This window comes from Schistocerca americana, chromosome 3, assembly GCF_021461395.2.
Source record: "Schistocerca americana isolate TAMUIC-IGC-003095 chromosome 3, iqSchAmer2.1, whole genome shotgun sequence".
NCBI classification, from domain to species: domain Eukaryota; kingdom Metazoa; phylum Arthropoda; class Insecta; order Orthoptera; family Acrididae; genus Schistocerca; species Schistocerca americana.
The window spans coordinates 255,128,641-255,153,498 of record NC_060121.1 but is presented as its reverse complement, the minus strand read 5'-3'; the positions used below and the strand labels follow the sequence as shown (position 1 = coordinate 255,153,498).

Here is a 24,858-nt window from a genome sequence, read left to right as displayed (position 1 = left end):
TAAAAAGGGAGACAGGGATAATGTTGACAATTATAGACCTATTTCTATGCCATCAGTGTTTGCTAACGTTAATGAGAGGGTTGTATATACAAGGTTACTGGAGCATTTAAATTCACATAATTTGCTGTCAAATGTACAGTTTGGTTTTAGAAATGGCTTAACAACTGAAAATGCTATAGTCTCTTTTCTCTGTGAGGTCTTGGATGGATTAAATAAAAGGTTGTGAACGTTAGGTGTTTTCTTTTATTTAATGAAGGCTTTTGACTGTGTTGACCACAAAATATTACTGCAGAAGTTGGACCAGTATGGAGTAAGGGGAGTAGCTTACAATTGGTTCACCTCTTACTTTAAGAACAGAAAGCAGAAGGTAATTCTCTGCAATTTGAGAGTGGTAGTGATGTTCAGTCCCAATGGGGCACTGTTAAATGGGGCGTTCCCCAAGGGTCGGTGCTGGGGCCACTCCTGTTTCTTATTTATATAAATGATATGCCTTCTAGTATTACAGGTGATTCAAAAATATTTCTGTTTGCTGATGACACCAGCTTGGTAGTGAAGGATCTTGTGTGTAATATTGAAACATTATGAAATAATGTAGTTCATGAAATAAGTTCGTGGCTTGTGGAAAATAATTTGATGCTAAATCACAGTAAGACTCAGTTTTTACAGTTTCTAACTCACAATTCAACAAGAACTGATATTTTAATTAGGCAGAATGGGTATATTATAAGCGAGACGGGACAGTTCAATATCCTAGGCATTCAGATAGATAGTAAGCTGTTGTGGAAAGCCCATGTTCAGGATCTTGTTCAGAAACTAAATGCCGCTTTATTTACCATTAGAACAGTATCTGAAATAAGTGACATTTCAACACGAAAAGAAGTCTACTTCGCATATTTTCATACACTTATGTCATATGGTATTATTTTTTGGGGTAATTCTTCTGATTCAAAAAGGGTATTTTTGGCTAAAAAATGGGCTGTTCAAGATACGTGAGGTGTAAGTTCAAAAACCTTTTGTCGTCCTCTATTTAATAGTCTGGGAATTTTGACATTGCCCTCACAGTATATATTTTCTTTAATGTCGTTTGTTGTTAGCAATATTAGCTTATTCCCAAGAGTTAGCAGCCGTCACTCAGTTAATACTAGGCAGAAATCAAATCTGCATATGGAATGCACTTCCTTGACTCTTGTGCAGAAAGGAGTGCAGTATTCTGCTGCATCCATTTTCAATAAGCTGCCACAAGAACTCAAAAATCTTATCAGTAGCCCAAACACTTTTACGTCCAAACTGAAGAGTTTCCTCATGGCTCACTCCTCCTATTCTGTCGAGGAGCTCCTGGAAGAGCTAAAAAATTAAGTAAATTCCAGTGTTACCTGAATATGTTTCTTATATTTCATTTTATCTGTTTCTACTACCTACAACTGAATATGTTTCTTATATTTCATTTTATCTGTTTCTACAATCGTGTTATAATTTCATGTATTGACTCATTCCATGACCATGGAGACTTCTCTTTAATGTGGTCCCACGGAACAATAAATAAATAAATAAATAAAAGTGAGGCCCTCAGACAATACAGATAATTCAGGAGGGGAGAGTTCTTCAGATGAGAGGTTAAGGACACTACTGTTGGGTCTGGTTCTTGGGATTATGTGTTATTCTTGGTCTGGGAGGCAGTGGTGCAGGTTGTGGTATGTTTAGGAGGTTGGCCAAGCTTGGCTTGTAGGAGAGGAGTAGTGGCTGATGGTGTGGCTGTTTAGGGAGTTGCAGAGGGACAGGAAGGGAAATAGCACTGTTCAGATAGTTTAGGAGAAGGTGTGATAGTTTTTTGAGGTGAAGTCTGGCATGTTTCTGAAGTTTGAAGTTGGCTTGGCAGATTACACCATTTGAGGAAACATGAGGGGCAGATAAATGTAGGATTTTGTAAAAGGAGAGAAGTCTGATTGAGTGAAAATTTGCTGATGATGCATACAAATCACAGATTAAATGGGTAAGAGCAAGAGATTACTATATTTGCAACTGTATAAGAGACTGGTGTAGGGTAGGATTGCATGCAGAAAGATGGACTTTCAATGTTCGGCCTTCACGACCCTTCCTCAGGTCCCTACAATATGGCCCTAACCTGTCTCTTGCAGAACTCCAAGATCTTCATTCCCTAAAAGCTGATGACTCCATCATCATCCTCCCAGCAGACAAAGGATCTATCACTATAGTACTTGACTGAAAGGAATATGATAGTAAAGGTCTATGCCAGCTGTCTGACACCTCTACAAACAGCATCTACCATCAAGATCCCATCCTGTGATTCAAACTGACCTGCAGTCCCTTCTTAAAACCTCAGGCACCTCACAAGGACTAACACCTCAATCCATAGAACTTCTCACTCCACCCAAACTAGGCACCCCCACCTTTTACCTTCTTCCTAACTTTCCGAAACCCAGTCATCCTGGCCGTCCCATAGTTACTGGCTTCAAAGCATCCACCAAATGTATATCTGCCTTAGCTGATCAACACCTGCAACCCATAGAACAAAAGATTCCCCTCCTACATAAAATATACCAACCATTTCCTAGATCATCTGAAATCCATGCCCATCCTGCACCCACCACACACCTTGCTTGTCACCATTGGTGCCACCTCCCTCTATACCAACATCCCCCACGTGCATGGTCTGTCTGCTGCTGAACATTTCCTCAGTCAGTGCCCACCTGATTACAAAACTATGATGTCCTTCCTACTCACCTTAATCAACTTTATATTTACCAACAACTACTTCACCTTTGAGGGGCAGACATGCAAGCAGATCAGTGGGTACGGCCATGGGAACCAGGATGGCTCCTTCCTATGCCAACCTTTCCATGGGTCGCTTGGAGGGGCTTTCTTGGGATCCATAAGTCTTCAGCCCCAGGTTTGGTTTAGATACATTGATGACATCTTTACCATATAGACTCAAGGTGAGACTGACCTGCTAAAATTCCTGGGATCTCTGAATACCTTCTCCCAATTAAATTTCATATGGTACTATTCTGAATCCCATGCCATTTTCCTTCATGTTGACCTCGTCCTCACTGAACGCCAGATACCACATTAAACCTACCAACAAACAACAGTACTTATATTTTGACAGGTGCCATCCTTTCCATGTCAAATGTTTCCTCCCATACAGCCTTGGCATCAGAGGCAAACATATTTATTCAGGTGCAGACTCATTACAGAAATACACCATCATTCTCACCTCAGCCTTCACTGCACATAATTACCCCAATAGCCTAGTTAAAAATCAGATTTTCTGGGCCATCACATCCAATCCTGGTACGGCTGATCCCTCCACAAAACAGCTTTGGAGCACACCATTGGTGACTCAGTATTATCCTGGTCTGGAATGCGTTAATCAGATACTTCAGCGGGGCCATGACTTCTTAAAATCATGCCCTGAAATGAGATCCATTCTGTCCGAAATTTTGCCCACCAACCTAGAATAGCTTTTCATTGCCCGCCAAATCTCCACAATATTCTTGTCAGACCTCTTGCTCCTTCTGCACCTATCTCCCTACCCTATGGCTCCTACTGCTGCAAGACTTATCCTACACACCCTCCTACCACCACCTATAATAGCTCTGTAACTGGCAAAACATATATTATCAGAGGGAGAGCCACCTATGAAATGACACGTCATATACCATTTACCAGTTACATATACCAGTTACAGAACACTATTCAGCCTTCTACATCAGCATGACTACCACCAAATTATCAATTAGGGTGAATGGGCATAGGCAGAGGATGTATTCTGGCAACTTGCAATATCCTGTTGCAGAGCATGCTCTACAACATGACCTTCATGACTTCGGCACTTGTTTCACCACACGTGCCATCTGGATTCTTCCCCTCAGGCACCAGTTTCTCAGAACTCAGCAGGTGGGAAATAGCACTACAACGTATCTTTGGTTCTCATCACCCACCTAGCCTTAATTTACATTAATTTCTTCCATCTCAGCATTTCTTCACTTAACTTCTCTTTGCTTCACTCCGTTTTAGTTTTCTACGTCTTTCATTGTTTTTCCTGTCTATTTTTCAACATCCCACTCCCACCTCTATTACATACAATGCACTTAGCTTTTCGCTCTTATTAACTCATGCATAATGTTTAAGCAGTAATCTCTGTCTGCATATCACCTTGTCTTCCTCCTTTAAGCTTTCAGTTTTTCAAATCTTGTCCAATGCAGTCCCCAACAATCTGTCTTTTAATCTCATCCTGTATGGTAAGTCTCTCCTGACCTGCGGTTCTGGGTGACTTTTCCCTAAATCTACTCCTTTTTCCTAGACCTCTCCAGTCCTTTTCCTTCACCCTGCTTCCATCCCCTTCAACCCTTCTGCCTAAAGAAGAAGCCACTGGCCCCAAAAGCTTGCCAATTACAAACATCTTTTATGTGTGTGTTCTGCTGCTGCTTGGTGAGTAGATTTTTTTATCTATTCAATTATATAATATGTATTGTTAGTAGTTTTTTCTTGTTTTGTTGAAAGAAGTTATCAAAAAGGAATAAGACATGCTAATTAGCTCTACTGAGCGAGATGTAACATCAGTTTTACTAAAATATATTATACTTTAGGAGAAATAACTGGATCATATTTTTACATAATTGCAATGAAAAACAGATTGCAATTGAATTCTTTTTGAGTTACACAGTTTTCCAATATGCAGTACTGGATTGATGCGATCAACACCACCGCTAGGATGACAGACAACGATGATGACCAGCAGCAAGATGACCATGAGAGTGAAGAGTGAGTGAGATCATGAAACTTTATCAGTGAAAGATATAGCAAGAAGAGACAAAACTAACTACTTCATTGTTAAAAGTTAATAACTAAAGTAACAATGAGCACAGTCACTAATGACTTAGTTCATTGGTAGTCAACCTGGTCTTTACCATCCACTAGTGTGCATTCCAGCTTTCATGGGGGGCAGTTAGCAGTTGGGGGTTCAAGACATTTCTATTAGGTTTTCATAATATTTTGACATATAGTACTTGCTAAGTAATTATTATTATATGCTTTAATTTGTTGCAACACTGCTTTATACATTTTATAACATACAGTTACTTCCTTACTTCATAAATCACCAACACTGTGGAACTGGTGGCCAGTTAGAAAATTTTACTATTAACAGAAATAACAAAAGTAGGGGGATATGCAAAGAGGTTGACAATCTCTGACTTAGATTTTTTTTTTTGGGGGGGGGGGGGGGCAGGGGCAATCTAATAGTAGATTTACACAAGGAAATGCACCTGCAGTTAGAATATTTAAATAAAGAATTACACTTGCAGGTATCAAATCAAAATCAAGAGTTAAATCTCTGAATGAACATTTTACACAAAGAACTAAATAGTCACAATAAAAAAAATTAGTCCACTTGACAACTGCTTTTGCAGCTTCTAATGAACATAATACAGACAGCTGAATTAAATGTTAATTTGAATTTGCTTGACAAACAACTGGAAGGTCATATTGTGGAGTTGAGAGTAGAAATGGCACAGTTAAGATCAGATGTAAATATAATTAATGATAAATTAAACAATTATATTAGAAGAAGAATTGGCAAAAAATTACAGATGTCTGAATGAGAAGTTTCACAACAGTTTATAATCACTGCAAACTGAAGTCATGGAAATTGTGCAGGCAATGTCATCTGATGCAAACACCCAAAGAAAAGTACAGAAGGGTTTTATACATGTAGCCACTGAGTTAAGGGAATTCCACATTGTAAAGAACAGTTGATGTGCAACAGTCACTTGATTACTGAATTGAAAGAAACTTTCCATCAAGATCTGGGAATCTGGCTAGGTAAATGGGAGTATACATTCAGTACCTACAGATTTCGTAAAAACAGTAGTGAATACTGAGAATAGGTTACAGGAAACTAATAGGTAGATGGCAGAGATGGCTAACCACACAGATGTTAAAAGTGCTGAGAAAGTGCTTGTAAAGGAAGTTGGGATACAAAGTTGTAGGAATCATGCTATCACTAAAATTTCTCTCCACACTACTACTCAAAATCTTCCCAATTCTAAAATTCCTTCACAATAAGGACCCCAATCTCCAGATTTGCTCTTTGGATACTCTGATATCTTTTTATCATTCTGCACTGATGGAAAAGCATCTTTGAATGTTGATATAAAGACAATATTATGTATTTCCCCTTCAGTCTTGAAACATGGAATCTTACTGGATAGATGACTTCTGCTTTCTAGATGAAATTCCTCCCAGAACATGTTTGAACTTCCTATTGTCATTGTGGGTGACAGCCTGGCATTTCCTTTTCTAACAGAGCATAGGAGTTGGCATTATTGAAGACTGTGATAAACGTTGAGAAAGCTTATACTGTTCTTGAACTTCATTTGCCTCAGTTTCGCAGGACACTGCAACTATATTTCAGAATGGGGTTTCATAAAGAAATAAGTGTCATCTGCATCTGGCAGTGCTGTCAACAGATTATAATCACAAGATTCCTCTGGAAGGAACACCAATGGATCAGCCAACGGTCACTGCTGCAAAATTGGCTTGTGACCTGCTACAGATAATGCTCCCATCAATTTTTGTGTATCATTAAACATGCTAATAGGAAACAAATAGGCAGGTCATGGTGAAAACAATGATCAGAAATTCCTATCATGGCCTGCACACTTGCAGTATGTTGTTATGTTAAAGATTCAGTGTTTTTGCCACCTTCACCAGTAAACCTACCAGAACTACTGCCACAAGTCAACAATCTTTAGAAATCAGAAAGTAAATTAAAAGCTCATTTGTTACTTTTTTGAAAGCATTTCTGGCCATTACATACCTATAGGTGGCGAAATTATGAGTACTGCAAACAGACAAATACAAAAGTAAAAAAAAAAACTAGCTAGAAGCTTTCAGAATTACTACTTCCTTGCTGGGGAAGGAAAGGGGAACTGGTTGGGTAGATTCAAAAGGAAGGACAGGTCACTCACACTCCAGGATGAGGGAGACCTACCCGCTGTGAAGACAACAGGAGATAAAGATAAAAGAGAGGCACCAGAGAATAAAGCAAGAAGAAATACTGATAATGACCAGAGACATTAATCACTATCGGTACTGTAAAACAGTTGACAAAAAGTTGAAAGATATCTCCACATGAGGAATATTATATGTCAATAAGAAGCTGATGAAATAAGTTTACCTGAACAATGCTTTCAAGTTTTCAGGAAGTTCTGTGCGTCCAGCATATCCTGGATTCATTGTGATAAAAATTCCTACAGTTGGAACAAGACCAATCTGCTCACCCATAAAATTGAAGGTTTCTTTTTTATCTCTTATAGCATCCTGAAAACAGGAAATTTCATTGTTAAATATCTTAATTCTCATTATGTTCAAGATGTGTTAAAACATATTCCATAAGTTTCTACAATAACTTGATGGCAACAGGCAACAATTTTTATATTTCAACTTATCTATAGAGAGTATCACAAATAAGAATTTTGGAAAACTATACCTGAACAGATTTGACTTGCACAGCGACAACTGACAAAACTTCAACAGAGATTCGATTGAATTCATCAAAGCATCCCCAGGCACCCGTTTGTGCTAAGCCTTTGTAGATGTTACCGCAGGACTGGGGAAAAAATGTTATTTTTCACTGGTCACTGCTGTTTCTGTAGTCATTAACACGATGGCTCAATCAAAAATTCAGCCATATTTTAACCCTGAATTAGATTTCTCAGCTATATCTGCATACACCTCTGTTAAATTGGTATACTTTTAAAGTCAATAATTTGAGATTGTATTATATAATTCCAGTCATTTCAAATTTGTTTCCCGTGGATTTTAAAACATTACTTACATGTTTCAAGACACAAATCATGTTATTATTAACATAGCACATTTCATTTTATGTCACAAAAATTTGAATTGCACAGTCACTGAGTTCTTAAAAGAAACATTCATCAGAAACAAATAAGATAACAAATTCTGTCATGGGATTTTTAATTTCGAAAAATGAATAAAGTGGAATGGTTGGGAACAGAAAGGCTTTCAATTTAGCTAGTTAACAGAAAGACAATGAATTTGGCAAATGCTGATGTGGTATAAAAACGTGGAGAGATATAAAATGACATGTCTGCAGATGATACTGTGATTATAGTATTCGTCTAGGGAAATTTTATGAAGAAGCTTGTAATACATTTGGTAATTCTAGGAAGACCTTTGACAAGTTATTGAAGTTTAACACACAGCATGCCAGCTTAAGCTTAGACCTTAATTAAACCCACACATGCAGTTAATGGCTGCTGGTCTAGCACAGCAGCTAGCTTGTGTATGATAATTACAAAGTATCCCATGCAGAAACCAGCCTGGTTCTCTGCATCAGAAGCAGAATATACACTAATGTGACAAAAGTCATGGGATAGCATTATGTATATACACAGATGGCGGTAGTATAGCATACACAATGTATGAAAAGGCATTGCATTCGCGGAGCTGTCATTTGTACACAGATGATTCATGTGAAATGGTTTTTGCATGATTATGGTTGCACGATGGGAATTAATGGACTTTGAATGTGGAAAGGTAGCTGGAACTAGACACATGGGACATTTCACTGGGAAATCATTGAGGAATTCAATATTCAAAGATCCATATCAAGAAGATTGTAGTGAGAATACCAAATTTCAGGCATTACCTTTAACTACAGATAACACAGACACTGACGGCCTTCATGTAATGACCGAGAGCAGTGGCATTTTCATGGAGTTGTCAGTGCTAACAGACAAGCAATACTGTGTATAATGACATTGGATGGACCTTAGCTGACTGGAAAACTGTGGCCATGTCAGATGAGACCACAATTTCCTTTGGTAAGAGCTGATGGTAGCGTTTGATGCAAACCCCACAACGGTGTGCACAGTGTTTATATGGAATGGACTGGGTTCTCTGGTCCAACTGAACCAACCATTGACTGGAAATGATTATGCTCTGCTACTTAAGAGATGATTTGCAGGCATTCATGGGCTTCATGTTCCCAAACAATGATGAAATTTTTATGGATATCAATGCGCCATGTCACTGGGTCACAATCGTTCGCGATTGGTTTGGAGAACATTCTGGACAGTTTGAAAAAATGATTTGGCCACCCACTGAGCATTTATGGGACACAATTAAGAGGTTAGTTTGTGCACAAAATGCTGCACCAGGAACATTTTTGCAGTTATAGGGGCAACATGGCTTAATATTTCTGCAGGGGACTTCCAACAACTTGTCGAGTCCATGCCACATCGAGTTGGTAGACTAAGCCAGGAAAGAAGGTATCACATGACTTCTGTCATCTCAGTGTACATACAGTTATAAGATGAATTAAGACACAACAAACTTAAATGATTCAGACAGGTGATGCATATCATTCCCATCTCTCACCATAAAAAAATGTAGGGTGTATCAAAACAATCATTTGCTTTGGCACATCTATATTGCTGAAACTAATAAACATATACAATGAATTTTGTTTCTTGATGAACAGGAAACTCAAAAGGTTTTTTCATACCTTTGATGTGTGTTTGATATGCTCCCCTTGAGATGCATGGCATATGTCAGTACACCATCCAAATACTGCAGTGAGCATGTCCTGAGTTAAAGCTTCCATAGCTGCTGCTATGCAATGTCGCAGTTCTTTCATTGTTATTGGTAACAGAGGCACATAATGAATCTTTTTTGAACCCCCACAAGAAATGATCACATACAGTTAGGTCCAGTGACCTTGGACACCAGTAATGTAAGGCTGAATCATTTGGTTCAGTGTGACCAATCTATCATTCAGTAATCCTTTGATTTAAAAATTCCCATACTTCCAGATGCCAGTGTGGCAGCGGCACATCCTGTTAGTAAATGACGTCATTTGAATAAGTTGCCAATTGTGGGAAAAGAAAGTGTTAAGGATATCGAGAAATGTGTTTCCTGTAAAAGTATTCTCGGCAAAGAAAAATGTACCACACCTTTCCCCGTGAAGCTGTACAAAACACATTAAATTTTGCAGAGTGCCTCTCATGTTATACAACTTCATGTGGTTGTTCTGTACCCCATATTCTCACATCTTGATGGTTCACTTTTCCATTTAAATGGAATGTTGCCTCATCACTAAACACTAAGCATGGAAGAAAACTGTCATCCTCTATCTTACCTAGAACAAAATTACAGAACTCCACACATCATTGTTTGTCACCTTCATGAATAGCTTGCACGTCAGATGGACATCAGGGGTATGTTAAGCTGTTGAGCTGCATAGCAAACGGACTTCGGCTGTTGCATTCGACATCTGTGTCAGACACTAAGGGATGGCCCGGCGATTTGCCTTTGCACAAACAACCTGTTTCTTGGAATTGTTCATGTCATTGTCTAACGCCCCTGTGCTGTAGGAGAATCCATACCACACCCAGTCGAAAATCACACTGAACAGTTATTACTGACCCGCACTGCGAGAAATGTAGAATGCAAAATGCTTTCTGTTGTCCCGATACCATTTTTACTAGGACTGAAGTGGGCGCACACTACTGCTACCTGGTGGGGACCACGTAAAACTCTCAAGTTTGCTCTTTCCAACAGTGCATTGTTCGCTCACATATCTCAAATAACATATTAGTTATGATTCTTTCATATCAGATGATTCTTTTTGATACACCCTGTATTTGCAACACTATAAAGATCACTCAGGCATATAAAGAATTAAAAAATAATAATTGTCTGACTGCGGATGGGTGATCTCTCATTATTTATAGACCAGTCATAGGCAGAATAAACTGCATATACAAAAAGAAGCCTGCTGTAGCTTTGTTTTATCATAAAATAATGATGGTAATCACGTATATAAAAGCATAATTTAGTCTTACATAACTAATGAATGTGTTACAACCTTGTAATCCATTTGCTCTGAGCAGTTGAATACATAAACCATTATGCCCAGTGCTCTCCCAAGGTCCTTTGTAGTTTCTGTCTTTCCAGTACCAGCAGGTCCCGCTGGCCCTCCACCCATCACTAAATGCAGTGACTGCGTGAGAGTAATGTAGCAGCGATCAGTCAGTGGTGTTATCACTAGTCGTGGAGTATTGCCAAGATACTCATGTGAATATCTGAACTGTGCATCACAGATGTTGGCAAAGCAGTCCCGTTCCTTTTCATCCCATCTGCGTGGCAGTTTGTAATTATAAACAAGTGAATGCAATCAAATTATTTTCATCCTAGTTTTCAATATTTCAAGAGAAAAATGAATTTTAATTATTATTTCTATTGTTATCTAGATAGGCATAAATTTATATTTATAGGCTATGTCTCTTACAAAGTAAATGAATTTTTAGGGTCACAGACTAATTACGAGCAAATGTAACTACTAAAACATCACGTAAAAGAACTAGTTTTTCAATGAAAAGAAAAACATTGAACAAACACATAAATGTTCCTGTGAGGGTCCAAACACTCATTCTGTACTTCTGCTATTCGCTGCATGGCAGTGGCAAATAATACCATCACTATTTTTTATGGATAAAAAAGTAGCAAGTTTTCTATACACAGAATCTTTAGCTGCAAGAGTTACATTTTAACAGTGGCTATTTAATATTGAATAATGACAGAATTCACACAAGCCTCATCTTATGAATTGGTGGTTATCTGTACATAATATATTTTATGTTTTTTATGTAATTCCTTTATTCATTCCATATATTTGAAGACTGTTCTTCGTACAATTTAAGAAATACAGCATGTGTGTGTGTGTGTGTGTGTGTGTGTGTGTGTGTGTGTGTGTGTGTGTGCATGCAATTAGAAGAATTAAACATGTTTCTCCATTATTTTTTTCATAAGCACTTCTAGTATTTTACAACACGTGACTGGAATGGTCATATAGCTAGGATATGACAGCAGAAGGACACAGAAATAAATGCCCTACCTAATGGATTTCAGAATATAATTACAGAAGAACTAGAAGAACCGCAAAAAAGTGCCTCCCACAAGTGGACAGTACTGTATGAATGCAAGGGACGGACAAGCATTTTACACCAGTCAGTTTATTAAACATGAGTCAATTGTGATTGTTTAGTGATCTTTCAGAGTTGAAACCAAGCAGCTGATCTGCCTGAAAAAATAATTAATTTTGTTACAGTAATCAAGTGAGAATGGCATCTTGCAAGCTGAGAAGGAATTAGACTAACTAGGAAAGTCAACAGAAAAGATGGAGTGAGATTTGAGAAGCATTCATCACAAACTGAGTGCAGCCTATGCAAACATAATGGGCTAAACTTGTGGTAAGTTCCATTGCAGACAGATTTTTTGCCATTGCCCTTGCGTTCAGTATAGTTTTTTGCCTATCCTATGAAACATAATTTGTTAGTCTTCATCAATGCAGCTCTTAGCAAAGTGGTACAAGTACTCCCCACATATGCCAAACACCAGTTGCACCTGGTATGGACATATGAAAGCCAGGCTCTGTGAACATATCATTTCTTACAGTCAGGCTGGCAGTAACCAAAGCCTGTTACCAGACAGCACACAAGTGCCCCGTAAGCTCATAACTTCAGCATACTGTGGTTATACTGACAATTACAAAAATATATATTGTTTATGCAACTCAGTAAAATAAACAGCTACAAGTCATGTAGTCATGCCATCACATGATTATGAATATTAGCATCACAAACCCTTGATTTGTTTGTTTGCCAATTATTGATCACAATATACTGCTGGAATATTTCTGTACCTGAGAGGTAAAGGAGTTGCCACTGTATTGATTACAATTGTGAATACTGCTGGAATATTTCTGTACCTGAGAGGTAAAAGCTAAAATCCAGTTTTTACAGTTTCAACTTAATTTCATATTTGTAATGCCCAGACACTGGTGGAAGACAGGCAGATTTCTTGCTCCAGCCCAGGGCTGATTTTGGCCATGTTAAAAAGGCACATATCCATTTCTCACGTGGAGATAATAGGGCAAAAGTGGAACTACCATCATTACACAAATGGTTACCATACTTATCTGCTCCTACAGGATGCAATGGAGACACCCACACTTTTACTTCTAAACACAGAGTGATGATAATCTCTGGACTTTTCATGCATTCTCACGATAACAATTGGTTAATAAAGAGCCTTAACTGTTAATGATACCAGCCATTCTTTTCATGCAGTTTTACTGTTAGCAGTTAAGATTTAGTAGGAAATTATTGGATAAGAAATTATTGAACAGTTGAGTTGTTCAAGAGCAAAGTTAATTACATAATTTGCTCTACAGCAGAAAGAGCAGAGTGAAGGTATGTTTATGTTATTCAATACAGCTTGTTTGTTATTAATAATTCCATCCTATGATACCTGAATTACCTCAATACTCACTGGTACAGTTTCAGATGCAACAGCCTGTACAATCATAGTAAAAACATAAAGCGCTGATTTTATTGGTGGCATCATTACATTACTTTACTAATCCTTTCAGATATCATGTCATCCATTACCATTTCTTGTTCTGAAATCCATCCATGTCCTTCAACAGAATCTGTTGCTGGGGAAAATGTATACAACATTGCATTCTATTTTTGTATTTCTGCAGAATGATTGCACTGTCACAATTACATCTACATCTATATACATACTCCACAAGCCAAGAGTCATTTCCTTTTCTGTTCCGTTCGCAAACAGAGCCATGGAAAACAACTGTCTATATGACTCGATGCGAACCTTAATCCCTCTAATCTGATCCTCTTAGTACTTATGTAAAATGTGCATTGACGTCAGTACAATCACTCTGCAGTCAGCCTCTAATGCCAGTTCTCTAAATTTTCTCAATAGTGCTCTTCAAAATGAATTTTGCCTTCCCTCCAGTGATTCCCATCTGAGTTCCCAAAGCATCTCTGTCATACTTGTGTGGTGTTTGAACCTACTGGTAACCAGCCTGGCAGCCTACCTCTGAATTTCTTCGATGTCTTCCTTTAATCTGACCTGGTGCACATCCCAAACACTTTAGTAGTACTCCACAATGGGTTTCACTAGTGTCCTATATGCAGTCTCTATTACAAAAAAGCCACACTTCCCTAAAATTCTCCCAATGAACCAAAGTCGACCATTCACCTTTCCAGCTACAGGCCTTATATGTTCTTTACATTTCATGTTGCTCTGCATCTTTATACTTATATATTTAACTGTTGTGACTGTGTCAAGCAGCACACTACTAATACTGTATTCGAACATTATAGGTTTGTATTTTCTCCTCATTTGAGTTAACTTACATTTTTCTACATTTAGATCTAGCTGCCATTCATAACACCAACTAGAAATTTTGTCTATGTTATCTAGTATCTTCCTACAGTCACTCAATGACAACACCTTCCCATACACCATTGCGTCATCAGCAAACAGTTGCAGACTGCTGCTTACCCTGTCTGCCAGATCATTTATGTAAATAGAAAATGACAGTGGTCCTATCACACTTCCCTGGGGCACTCCTGACAATACCCTTATCTCTAATGAACACTCACCATCAAGGACGACTTACCGTACCTTCTCTAACAGTTGGCAGTATGGTACCACGTTAAATGGTTTTTTGTAAATCTATGAATATAGAATTTGCCTGTTGCCCTTCAACCATCGTTTCTCATATGAGTAAAGGGCAAGCTCAGTTTCAAATGAGCGATCTTTCTAAAACCATGCTAATTTGTGGACAGAAGCTTTTCCCTCTCAAGGAAATTTATTATATTAGAATTGGGAATATGTTCAAGGATTCTGCAAAAAACTGATGTTAAAGATATCGGCCTGTAATGTTTCAAGTCCATTGTTTTACCCTTCTTATATACAGCAGACATCTGCACTTCTTTCTAGTCTCTTGGGACTTGCACTGGGTTGGAGGTTCATGATACATGGAAGCTAAGTAAGGTACCATTACCATAGAGTACATTTTGTAAGCTGAACTGGGATTCCATTACGACCTGGCGACTTATTTGCTTTCAGATTTTTCTGTTGTTTCTGTACACCAGTAATATTTATTACTATGAACTCCATACAGGAGTCTGTGTGATGGTCAAATGAGTTTATTTATATGATTCTCCTGCATCAACAATTTCTTAAATGCAAATTTTTGAACTTTGGCTTTACTTTTACTATCTTCTGCTGTCACACAGGGCTGGTCAATCAGTAACTTAGCCTTAGACCTACTTAGCAATTTTATGTAGGACTAAACTTGTCATGGGCTTGTGGCAAGATCTACTGCTAATGTATGATAGTGGTAGTTGTTGTGAGCTTTGCACATCAATCTTTTGGATACACATGAATTTTTATTAACTTTTGCCTGTCATCATTTGCACATTTTCTTTTGAACTGAGAGTGCAACAGCCTTCGCTCTGTCAGCACTTTTTTTTTTTTTACATTGCTTAACCAAAGTGAGTCTTTTCCTATCTTAACCCACTAACAAGGCACATGATTCTCCAGAGTATGATTTATAATTTTAACTTTGCCCCTCATTCCTCTATGTACATCGTACTGGAACTAAATGTTGTCAATTCATAGTCTAAGTGGGATGCTAACAACTGTCTATCTGTTCTTTGTAGCAGGAACACTCCCCCAGTCTTCTTGATTTATTTATTAACTTTAGTAACCAAAGTCAATGTGATGACTTCATAGTCACTAATTGCCCAGCAAGACTAATGAAAAAGATAATGGGAGATGCTTTAGGAAAATACTACTACTATACAAGTCACCACTGACTGGTATGGAAACATGCCTTCGTGTACTCAAATGAGCTTGTAGAATGATGTGCAGCACACAGAGAGTTGATAATGAAAGGCAATAGAGTATTAATAACTTTTGGAACATGTCATCTGTGGACAAAAAATAGCTATTGTATGACTTGGGATGAAACAGTTAGTGGGTACAATGGCAATGAAATTGTTTCCTGGAAGTTAAAATGGGTGGTAGAAAATCTCTTACATGAAATAAGGATTCCAGCAGTCTGGTCTGATGATTGCACTGAGCAAAACAGAAATATCTAAACTGCAATCATGTATACCTGTCCATTTTAAAGCTCTTCTAAACTGAAATAAATTCATGAAAAATATATCCTAAAAGGCCACACAACTGTGGAGATCAACAGAGTTCATTCTACAATGTAGGGAAGATAGGTTGCTACTTACGATAAAGAAGATATGTCAAGTTGCAAACAGGCACGATTAAAAGGCACTCACATGTAGCGTTCAGCCACAGCCTTCTTTGGTAAAAAGAGACACATACACAACATTCATAAACACACAAGCAAGCACACCTTACGCACGCATGACTGCCAACTCCAGCATCTCAGGCTGGCTTCCGTGTGTGTGTCTCTCTTTACTGATTAAGGCTGTGGCTGAAAGCTACATGTGATGTCTTCTAACTGCACCTGTCTGCAACATGACATGTCTTCTTTATGGTGAGTAGCAATCTCTCTTTTCCTTGTTGACATTCCTACCTGGCTTTTCAATTGTTTGACAGAGTTCATTCTATCAATGACTGAAAGAAGGCCAATCTCTCCTATCTGGAAATCACTGTTCCACATGATTGGGTAAAATTTATCTGAACATGTCAAATAAAGAAATCTTTGTTGGTTGACGTCTAATTCATCCCCTATAATATACTCCAAGAGATGAAATAGTGGAAAATACATTTTATTTTCAGGGTGGTGAGGCTCAAACACTTTGCATATAGAACATGGAATAACATCTTACAAGACTTCTTAGATGATAGGTTCTAAGAAACAGACTTTAAAAAAAAATGTTGAGTTCCTCAACAGTTCCCAGTTACTCCTAAAGTACTTCTGGGAGTGAAATCTATAATTTCAGGTAAGTATGCAGTTCTCCATACTTTGTGCTAGTGGATCCCACAACAATGTGCACCCCACAAAGGTAATGACAGTGTTCAGTGTGTGAGAGAGGCCTGTAAAGTTGGAATGTCCTATACAATGCAAGAATATGTAATATTCTTGTTAATGTATGGTAGGTGGCAATTAATGTGAAATCTGTTTTGTATTGTTAAATAAAAACTGCTTGAGCTATCAAAAATGTGCTATAATCTGTTAAGGGTACACAAATGTATCTTTGTGGAAGAAATGCTATGTACTATTTTTCTAGTTTTTGGGCCTAGTAATAATCAACATTATTCTTCTGAATAATGTTTAAGTTAATGTACAGTTCCACAGAAGTTTGACACTTCTAACAAAGATGACCTTGTAAATGTATTCTTCTGTCTGTGAGAACTCTGATAAGACATGATACAACCTTGTAACAACTGCTCTCATGCTACCATAAGTACTAAGTCCCCACTATTACCTTAGTGATGAAGGCTTTTTATGAAATATGGTGTAAGAGTCTTGAAATGCCCGTATGCTAATTTCTACCACTGCGGTATTCCCAAACTGAAATCATATAGGGCAGAAAATAATTTGTATAAGAGAAACCGTTCTCCAAAATGTTATTTGTTTCTTTCCTGATACTGACATACATTGTCTCTGGAATTGTGACACAAACCATCAATAAAACAAATTTGTATTTTGTCCGTGCCATCAATGGAGTGCAAGATGTCAGCTGCAGAGGTTGACCATATCAAACTATGACTTCCGATTTGTTCAAATGCTTTCCTTCAGCATAAATGGCAACTAGTCATATGTTGGGAGGCACATTTATGCCTATAAATTCATTGCTAAAAGCTCCAGAAATATGAAACATATAGAAAGTTTCAAAGAGAGATAAAATGGTGGCTGAATTTACAAATATTTTATAAACACAAAATCAGTTATGAAGATAGAGTGCTAATACTAGAATGTATAATATATTTTTCACAGTGATTTGTAACTGTCAAGAGACAATTGTACCATATGGTGATGGGCAACAGTTGGAGAAATTGTTGGGCCATTGTTGTCAATGATAAGTTGGGTCTCTGAATACAAGACTAAAAAGATGCAAACCTATGTAATGAAAACACAGAGTTGGTGAGAAACAAGTCATACTCAAAGAAGGCAAAGACTTCTGGGTGACACTATGACAGATAAGAATTGGTTTTACCCCACAACATTAGGTCCCTGGGGTCTCTGACTGTCACTACAAGACTAAAAATGATGCAACCCGTGACATGAAAACAGAGAGTCACTGAGAAACAAGCCATACTTAAAGAAATCAAAGCCTTCTGGCTGACACTATGACAGATAAGACTTGGTGGCAAGCTGCCACTGAGATGATTGGCACTAGATATAACCTTTACTGTGTGCAGCTTCGGATACTCAACAACAAAACACACACTTTCTGCCTCTGTTCTGTATTATTGTTAGAAAGCACTTCTGAAAATGGATGGCTAGAGTGATCCTGAGTTTGACACTGAATTCAGTAGCTCACAAAGTGAAGAAGAATGTGATGTCACTGTACCAGAAAACGAAAGTGATGACATTCTGAGAAGTGCTCGCCAGCAGTATGAGATAAATCACACAGCTACATACATTTAAAACTATTCTTATATTCATACTCAGACTTCACATCCACACAGAAAACAAAAAAAAAGTGTTTAAGTTACAAGATATTTTAGTTGACGTACAATGCACAAGTATACTCGTGATTTTCCTTAAGGAGGGACACTAAAAGTGCACCAAATCCACAGTTTTTGAGATATGGCAATGAAATTTTATACCACCCTTTACATGAAAGTAACACATTTACATACAAAATCCTTTGATTATATATATTCAACTTTTTTTAATGTAATTTGAAGTTTTATTTTCAAAAAAATAATGTATGTTCCTTTTTATCAGAAAGTATTCAAGAGATTTCTACAAAAAATTCTCTGTTTTATCTCTTTATATGTTGTAAGCTTCTCTCATGAGGTTTTTGGAATAGGTCGAATAGGATAATTTTCATAATTTTTTAATTATAATTCCACAAGTACAATTTTAAATTCATGCAAAATTCGAAGCACTTTGTACCATATCTCAGTTTGCAATTGGAATTTCAAAATTAGCTCTTGAGACAATGTTTATTAGGTTTACAGAAATGTGTGTACAAAATTTCATAATTCTAGCATTCATAGAATCTGAGGAAAAGGTACATAAACTTTAAAAAACAAACTTTTAGGAAACACAATTTAAAGTTCAACCTAACTTTTTTCCTTATGTCACTACTTCAGAGGACAGATTAGATTAGATTAGTTTTTCGTTCGACTGGTCCATGCTGAGAAGATTTTTTTTTTTTTAAAGCTGAAATAACAATACTAATAGTATGAATATATACAACACATCATTTGTTTCTATTAAAAAATTCATCAGTGGAGTAGAAGGAGTTGGCCACTAGTAAGTCTTTCAGGCTCCTTTTAAACTGATCTTTATTTGTAACTAAATTTCTTATGTTTGCTGGCAAATTATTGAAGATCAGTGTTCCTGAGTAGTGGACCCCTTTTCGAACTAAAGTAAGTGCTTTTAAGTCCTTGTGCAGACCATTTTTGTTTCTGGTATTGTATGTATGAACTGAGCTGTTTATTGGAAAAAGAGATATATTATTCAGGAGGCAGTAGTTAATATACCCAGTTCTTTGAAGAGGTTTCTACAGGACATCCATGAATTTACTCCACAAATAATACATATTACACGCTTTTGGACTCTGAAAACTTTTGTTTGACTTGAAGAGTTACCCCCAAATATTATACCATATGACATTATGGAATGAAAGTAGGCAAAGTATGCAAACTTTTTCATTTTTATGTCACCTATGTCAGCTAACACTCAAATTGCAAATACAGATTTGTTAAGGCGTTTCTGCAGTTCTGTGGTGTGCTCCTCCCAACTGAATTTATTATGAGGTTGTAATCCCAGGAATTTAAGACTGTTAAACTCTTCTATCTGCTCTTCATCGTACTTTATGCAAATACTGGGTGGAAAACTCATATACGTTCTGAATTGGATATAGCGAGTCTTTTCGAAGTTTAATGTCAGTGAGTTGGCTTTAAACCATTTATTAATATCCATGAAAATATCACTAGCAGATCTTTCTAGAACTACACTCGACATACTATTTATTGCAATACTTATGTCATCTGCAAACAAAACAAACTCTGCTTCTGGCAGTGTAGCTGATGAGAGATCATTAATGGACAGTAGAAAAAGCAATGGCCCTAAGATGGATCCTTGTGGGACACCACATGTAATTTCTTCCCATTCTGATGATGACTGACAACTTAATTCACTAGTCCCGTGCACTGACACCCTTTGTTTCCTGTTAGCAAGGTATAACTTGAACCATTTTGCAGCACTGCCCATGACACCATAGAATTCTAATTTATTTAAAAGGATGTTGTGGTTCACACAATCAAATGCCTTTGACAAATCACAGAAAATACATGCTGCTTGTAATTTGTTATTTAATGAATGAAGTACATTTTCGCTGTAGGTGTATATAGCCTTCTCAATATCAAAGCCCTTCAGAAATCCAAACTGTGTTTTTGATAATATGTTATTTGTGGTCAAATGGTTGAGAAGCTGCCCAGACATTACTTTTTCTAAAATTTTTGAGAATGCTGGCAACAGTGAAATCGGTCTGTAGTTTGATGGTATCTCTTCATCCCACATTTGTACTCTGGGTTATCTTTCCCTTTAAGGTTTCTCTTCTGGTTTCTTGTTGTCTGTCTTCTTTCTTTTATCAGGTCTTCATCTGAGGTTTCAGCTGCAGAGACGCACTGTAAATATATTTTTCTCAGGATGTCTTGAGTAAAATTTCCTATCTCGAAGCCCATTCTTTCTAATACCTTCATCCTCCTGAGGTTCCCATCATTAAATACAATAACTGCATCATAAGTGTAGAAGATTCAAATGTTTTTTTAGGGAATCGTTTCCATATGAGTTTATAAGATAAAGAACAGAGTCAAAGATGATCTATAAAACCAAAGACTCTGTATCATGGCCTTCTAGATGTATCCCGTGCACGTTTGGTTGAAAGTAATACACAGAATCATTATTCACTGAGCTGGTATTGAAGTGCTGCTTCAAAATGTGGCCATAGCAGGGAGGCTGCGTCACACTTTTAATTAATTTTCAGGCACTTTAGATCCGATTTCAACATTGAAACTTTGGGAACTTATTGTCCATGAGTTGTACTAACAAATACAAAATAAATCGAAAATTGACATTTTTGGTCAACTTCATCAACGTCCCCCCTTAAGGTCCTCTTCACAAATTTGTGACTCATTATTTTGAGCTTAAAGGGCTATATGTCTATGTGTAACACCATTAATTAAGGGGACTATGTATGTATTTATTTTAGAGAGATTACTGCAAAATACATGTGCATGCATATATGTACACACAAATAAGTCTGCATGGCTCCACTGTACCAATTAACTACATTGGACTGGTTGTATTGGGTATGGTGGGAAAGGGGCAAAGGAGATGAGGAAGGGGAGAAAACATTAGAGGGAAGGGTGGCTGATAGCTGGGAGGGCAAACCAGCGAGATTATGAGATAAGAATGTGGTAGTAGTGAGCTCACTTTGGAGCAGGCAGGGGGACTAGTGTTCTGCAGAGAGGAGGGTGAGAGTGCAGAATGAATAAAACATTGGAAGCATCGGGACAGAAATGGAGGTGGGAATGGGCCAGGATCAGCAGAGACTGATGCCAAGAGGATTGCAGAATCAAAGGATGAGTTGTAGTAATGACAATACCCACATATGTAGTTCATAGAAACTGATATTGAGAGGGGGATGGGAGATTTCGATGGCACAGGCTGTGAAGCAACCACTGAAGCACTGGAGTCAAGCATGTTGTGCTCAGTAGTGTGTTTGTTAATGGGTTGTGAACAGCTCATCATGCCCAAATGAAACGTTAAATAAAAGTTGCTGCAGAGTTCATATATCATATGACTGATTTCATAGATGGCATAGCCTCTGACAGGAGAGTATTTGCCTGTTATGGGAGCAATAGGAAATGCTCTATGAGTAAAAGAACACATCTTGCATTTTTGTTTTCCACAGTGGTATGACCTATGTGAAAATGGGTTACAAATAGGTGTAGTGTAAGGAGTAAGCATGATATTTGCAGATTGTCTAGGCAATGGAATATCACTATAGAACACATTTCTGGACACAATGATAAGAAGTCAAAATATATGGTGAAGTATATGGTTAGGTTAGACCAGAATAATACTGGAAAATGAGAGGATTGCTCTATTGCAACTAGTTCATGGGGATTGTTGGAGGATGAGGGGTACATATGGATATTGTATGGAAGTTCTGTTTGTGGACTGGGTTTGGAGAGTAGTGTATTGCCTTTTGTTGTGCTCTTCAATGGCTGTACTGCATTTCAAGGTAGTTGTATTGGGGCTGGGTACCAAAAATCCTTAAGAATTACACATTTCCTGCTCCTTGTATTTCTTACCCCTGGTGGTGTCAGTATACTTCTTTTATCTCTTGTTGTAGCTGCTGTTTCAGTGGATGCTGGAGGTGTTTCTGAAGCTGATGTCTTCTTGGATGTTGGAGATGCTGCCAGTTTTGATGTTGAATCCATTTTTGTAACTGGTGTTCCAATTGATACTGGAACTTTTGCTGAGACTGTAGTTTCATTTAAAACTGGAACAATGGTTGGCACTGACGCTACTGTGGATGGTGAAGCTGCGTATGAAGCTGATAAATGATGCTTTGATGGTGTTGATTTTTCTTCTGTTGATGATGTCTGAGTGGCATTTTGTACAACTGGTTTTGCCTCTGTTCTTCTGGTTGCTGGACTGGTCACAGATGCTGTGCTTGATTTTGAACCTGCTAGAGAAGGTGGTACATCTGCCGCTGACGATAACGGTTCAGCTGTTTTTGATGATTTTGACACCGCTGATGAGTTGGCTGATTTGACTGTTGTACTGAATGACACATCAGATGGTTTTACTTCTTCTAACATTGAAGAATCTTCTGTTGTTGCCAATAATTGTGGGACATCAGCCCATCCTATTTCCACTAATGTTGATACTATAATAAGGTCATTTTCAGAAAGTGTGATAGTGATTTGTACTACTTTTGACTCTTTAATAGCATTCAATATTTCAGCACTCATGGCTTCTTTCCCTTTCATGTTTCTGTGAAGTCCATACTCTGTAAAATGCTCTCTGCAATCACTATTTATCCTAACATATGTAGCTTTAGGATAACCTCGACATATCTTGGCGAAAAGTCTGTTGGCGGTAATAATCTCAGTATTGACGCAAGAGTTTTCCATGATATCATACCTATGAGGGATACTGACCTCAAAAATTTTCGCTTCAGGCATTTTACAAATTACTTGCTTTAAAACTGTTGTAGCGCATCTAGTTTCATTGTGGTATATATTGTTGGCACCTCAACTTATCACACATGTGCTGCCATCTGTCATAGATTGTTTACAGCTATTTAAAACTTCACATAGTGGTACTCCTAGTTTGATTATGCTTTTTACCATGAATCCTGTTTTATTAGAACTCATAATTTTGGCTACACCTCTTCCATGGCAGTCTGCAAGAATAAGGATTTCATGTCTATTTTCTAACATGTGTTTTTTGTTTTGTTTACAAATAGTAGGGCTATTTGTTTTTCTTTGTAAGCACAATTTAGTGTTGATCATTGAACTGTCCATGTGGCTCATAGTACAATTCGATTGTTCTTTCTTCTCTATGTTATTTTCAACCACACTAAACGTATTACTTAGTTTTAAAGTAAGTTCCGCTGTTTTCATTTTTGGTCATGTGCTGCTTATTTGACTGGTATTTGAGAATTCCTGTATGCTAGATTTCGGTATGTTCCTCATCAGATGGCTACAGTATATTAATGGGATGCATCATAGATCATCTGTTGCATGTTTTGAGTGCCACTGTCCCCCTACATTACAAAACAATTTAACATGATAAATATTTGAAATGGAAATGAAGGCAAAAGATATGCTCAGTGTAAAAACAACAAGATGAATGCATGCATGTTCCTAGTACTTCCACCATTTTTCTCAAAACTTTTAACCTCCACATAACACAAATTATGATACTTCATTGATTTCCCATATAACATCTGCTTTTAGCTGAACAAACATACAATATTTAAGCCTAAAAATGTAGTGGGGGACCATGTGCACTTGGAAACTGAAATCCATGATGTCTCAGTGTTTCAACACATTTCAACTCTATATTGGCAACTCAAAAAATGCTGAAGAGTAAAGATATACATTGTTTAAGTGAGGTTTCAGATATGGAATAACAGAGATAACAGCAGAAACAATATGAAAATTTTGTACAGAATGTGACAATCTAAACAATTTCAGAATTTGAGATAATAATAGAGACATATGGTGCATAGTAAAAATATATAAAAAGCTAGAAAGAAACAGATTTATCTTGCAGGAAATCAGAAATGTACAAGGTGATAATAATTAATATTCCAGTTTAAAAAACTGTAAAGAAAGAATTGCTTTTCAGAATGAAGTCAATTTTGAACAGTATATTATCAAAGAAGGGGGAAACTTTGTCAGAGGGTGGGATTAAGGAAAATTTTACCATTAGATGGCACTGTAGGCATCATGCCATAAATGTATTCAGCTGCAAGTGACAGATGAATCACAATACAACAGCTACACTGTGAACAGCACATTAAACCTACCATAATGTGTAGTGTACGTGACTGCACAAGACTGGCATTCAACAGTTGTCACATCATTCGTTAAGCCAGCCCATCCACCATGGCAAGGTTGTATCACATAATATGGGAAAAACTGGCTTTTAACTGTCCTGAGGATAAAAACTACAAAAAAGCAGAAACAAAATCAATCTAGTGGTAAAATTTTCGTTAAATTTCTTTTTATTCCCACAACATTTCC

General features: G+C 37.4%; 1 protein-coding gene across 1 annotated transcript in view; it reads right to left on the bottom strand.

Annotated features, from left to right (window-relative positions):
• Nucleotides 1-24,858, bottom strand: part of LOC124606003 (dynein beta chain, ciliary) — an 809,537-nt gene that overhangs the window by 382,817 nt on the left and 401,862 nt on the right. The window contains exons 36-38 of the mRNA XM_047137965.1: nt 10,919-11,189; nt 7,514-7,633; nt 7,202-7,344 (exon numbers count right to left, since the gene is read on the bottom strand). Coding sequence (XP_046993921.1) covers nt 7,202-7,344; nt 7,514-7,633; nt 10,919-11,189 — 534 coding nt within the window. The remainder of the gene's footprint in view (nt 1-7,201; nt 7,345-7,513; nt 7,634-10,918; nt 11,190-24,858) is intronic.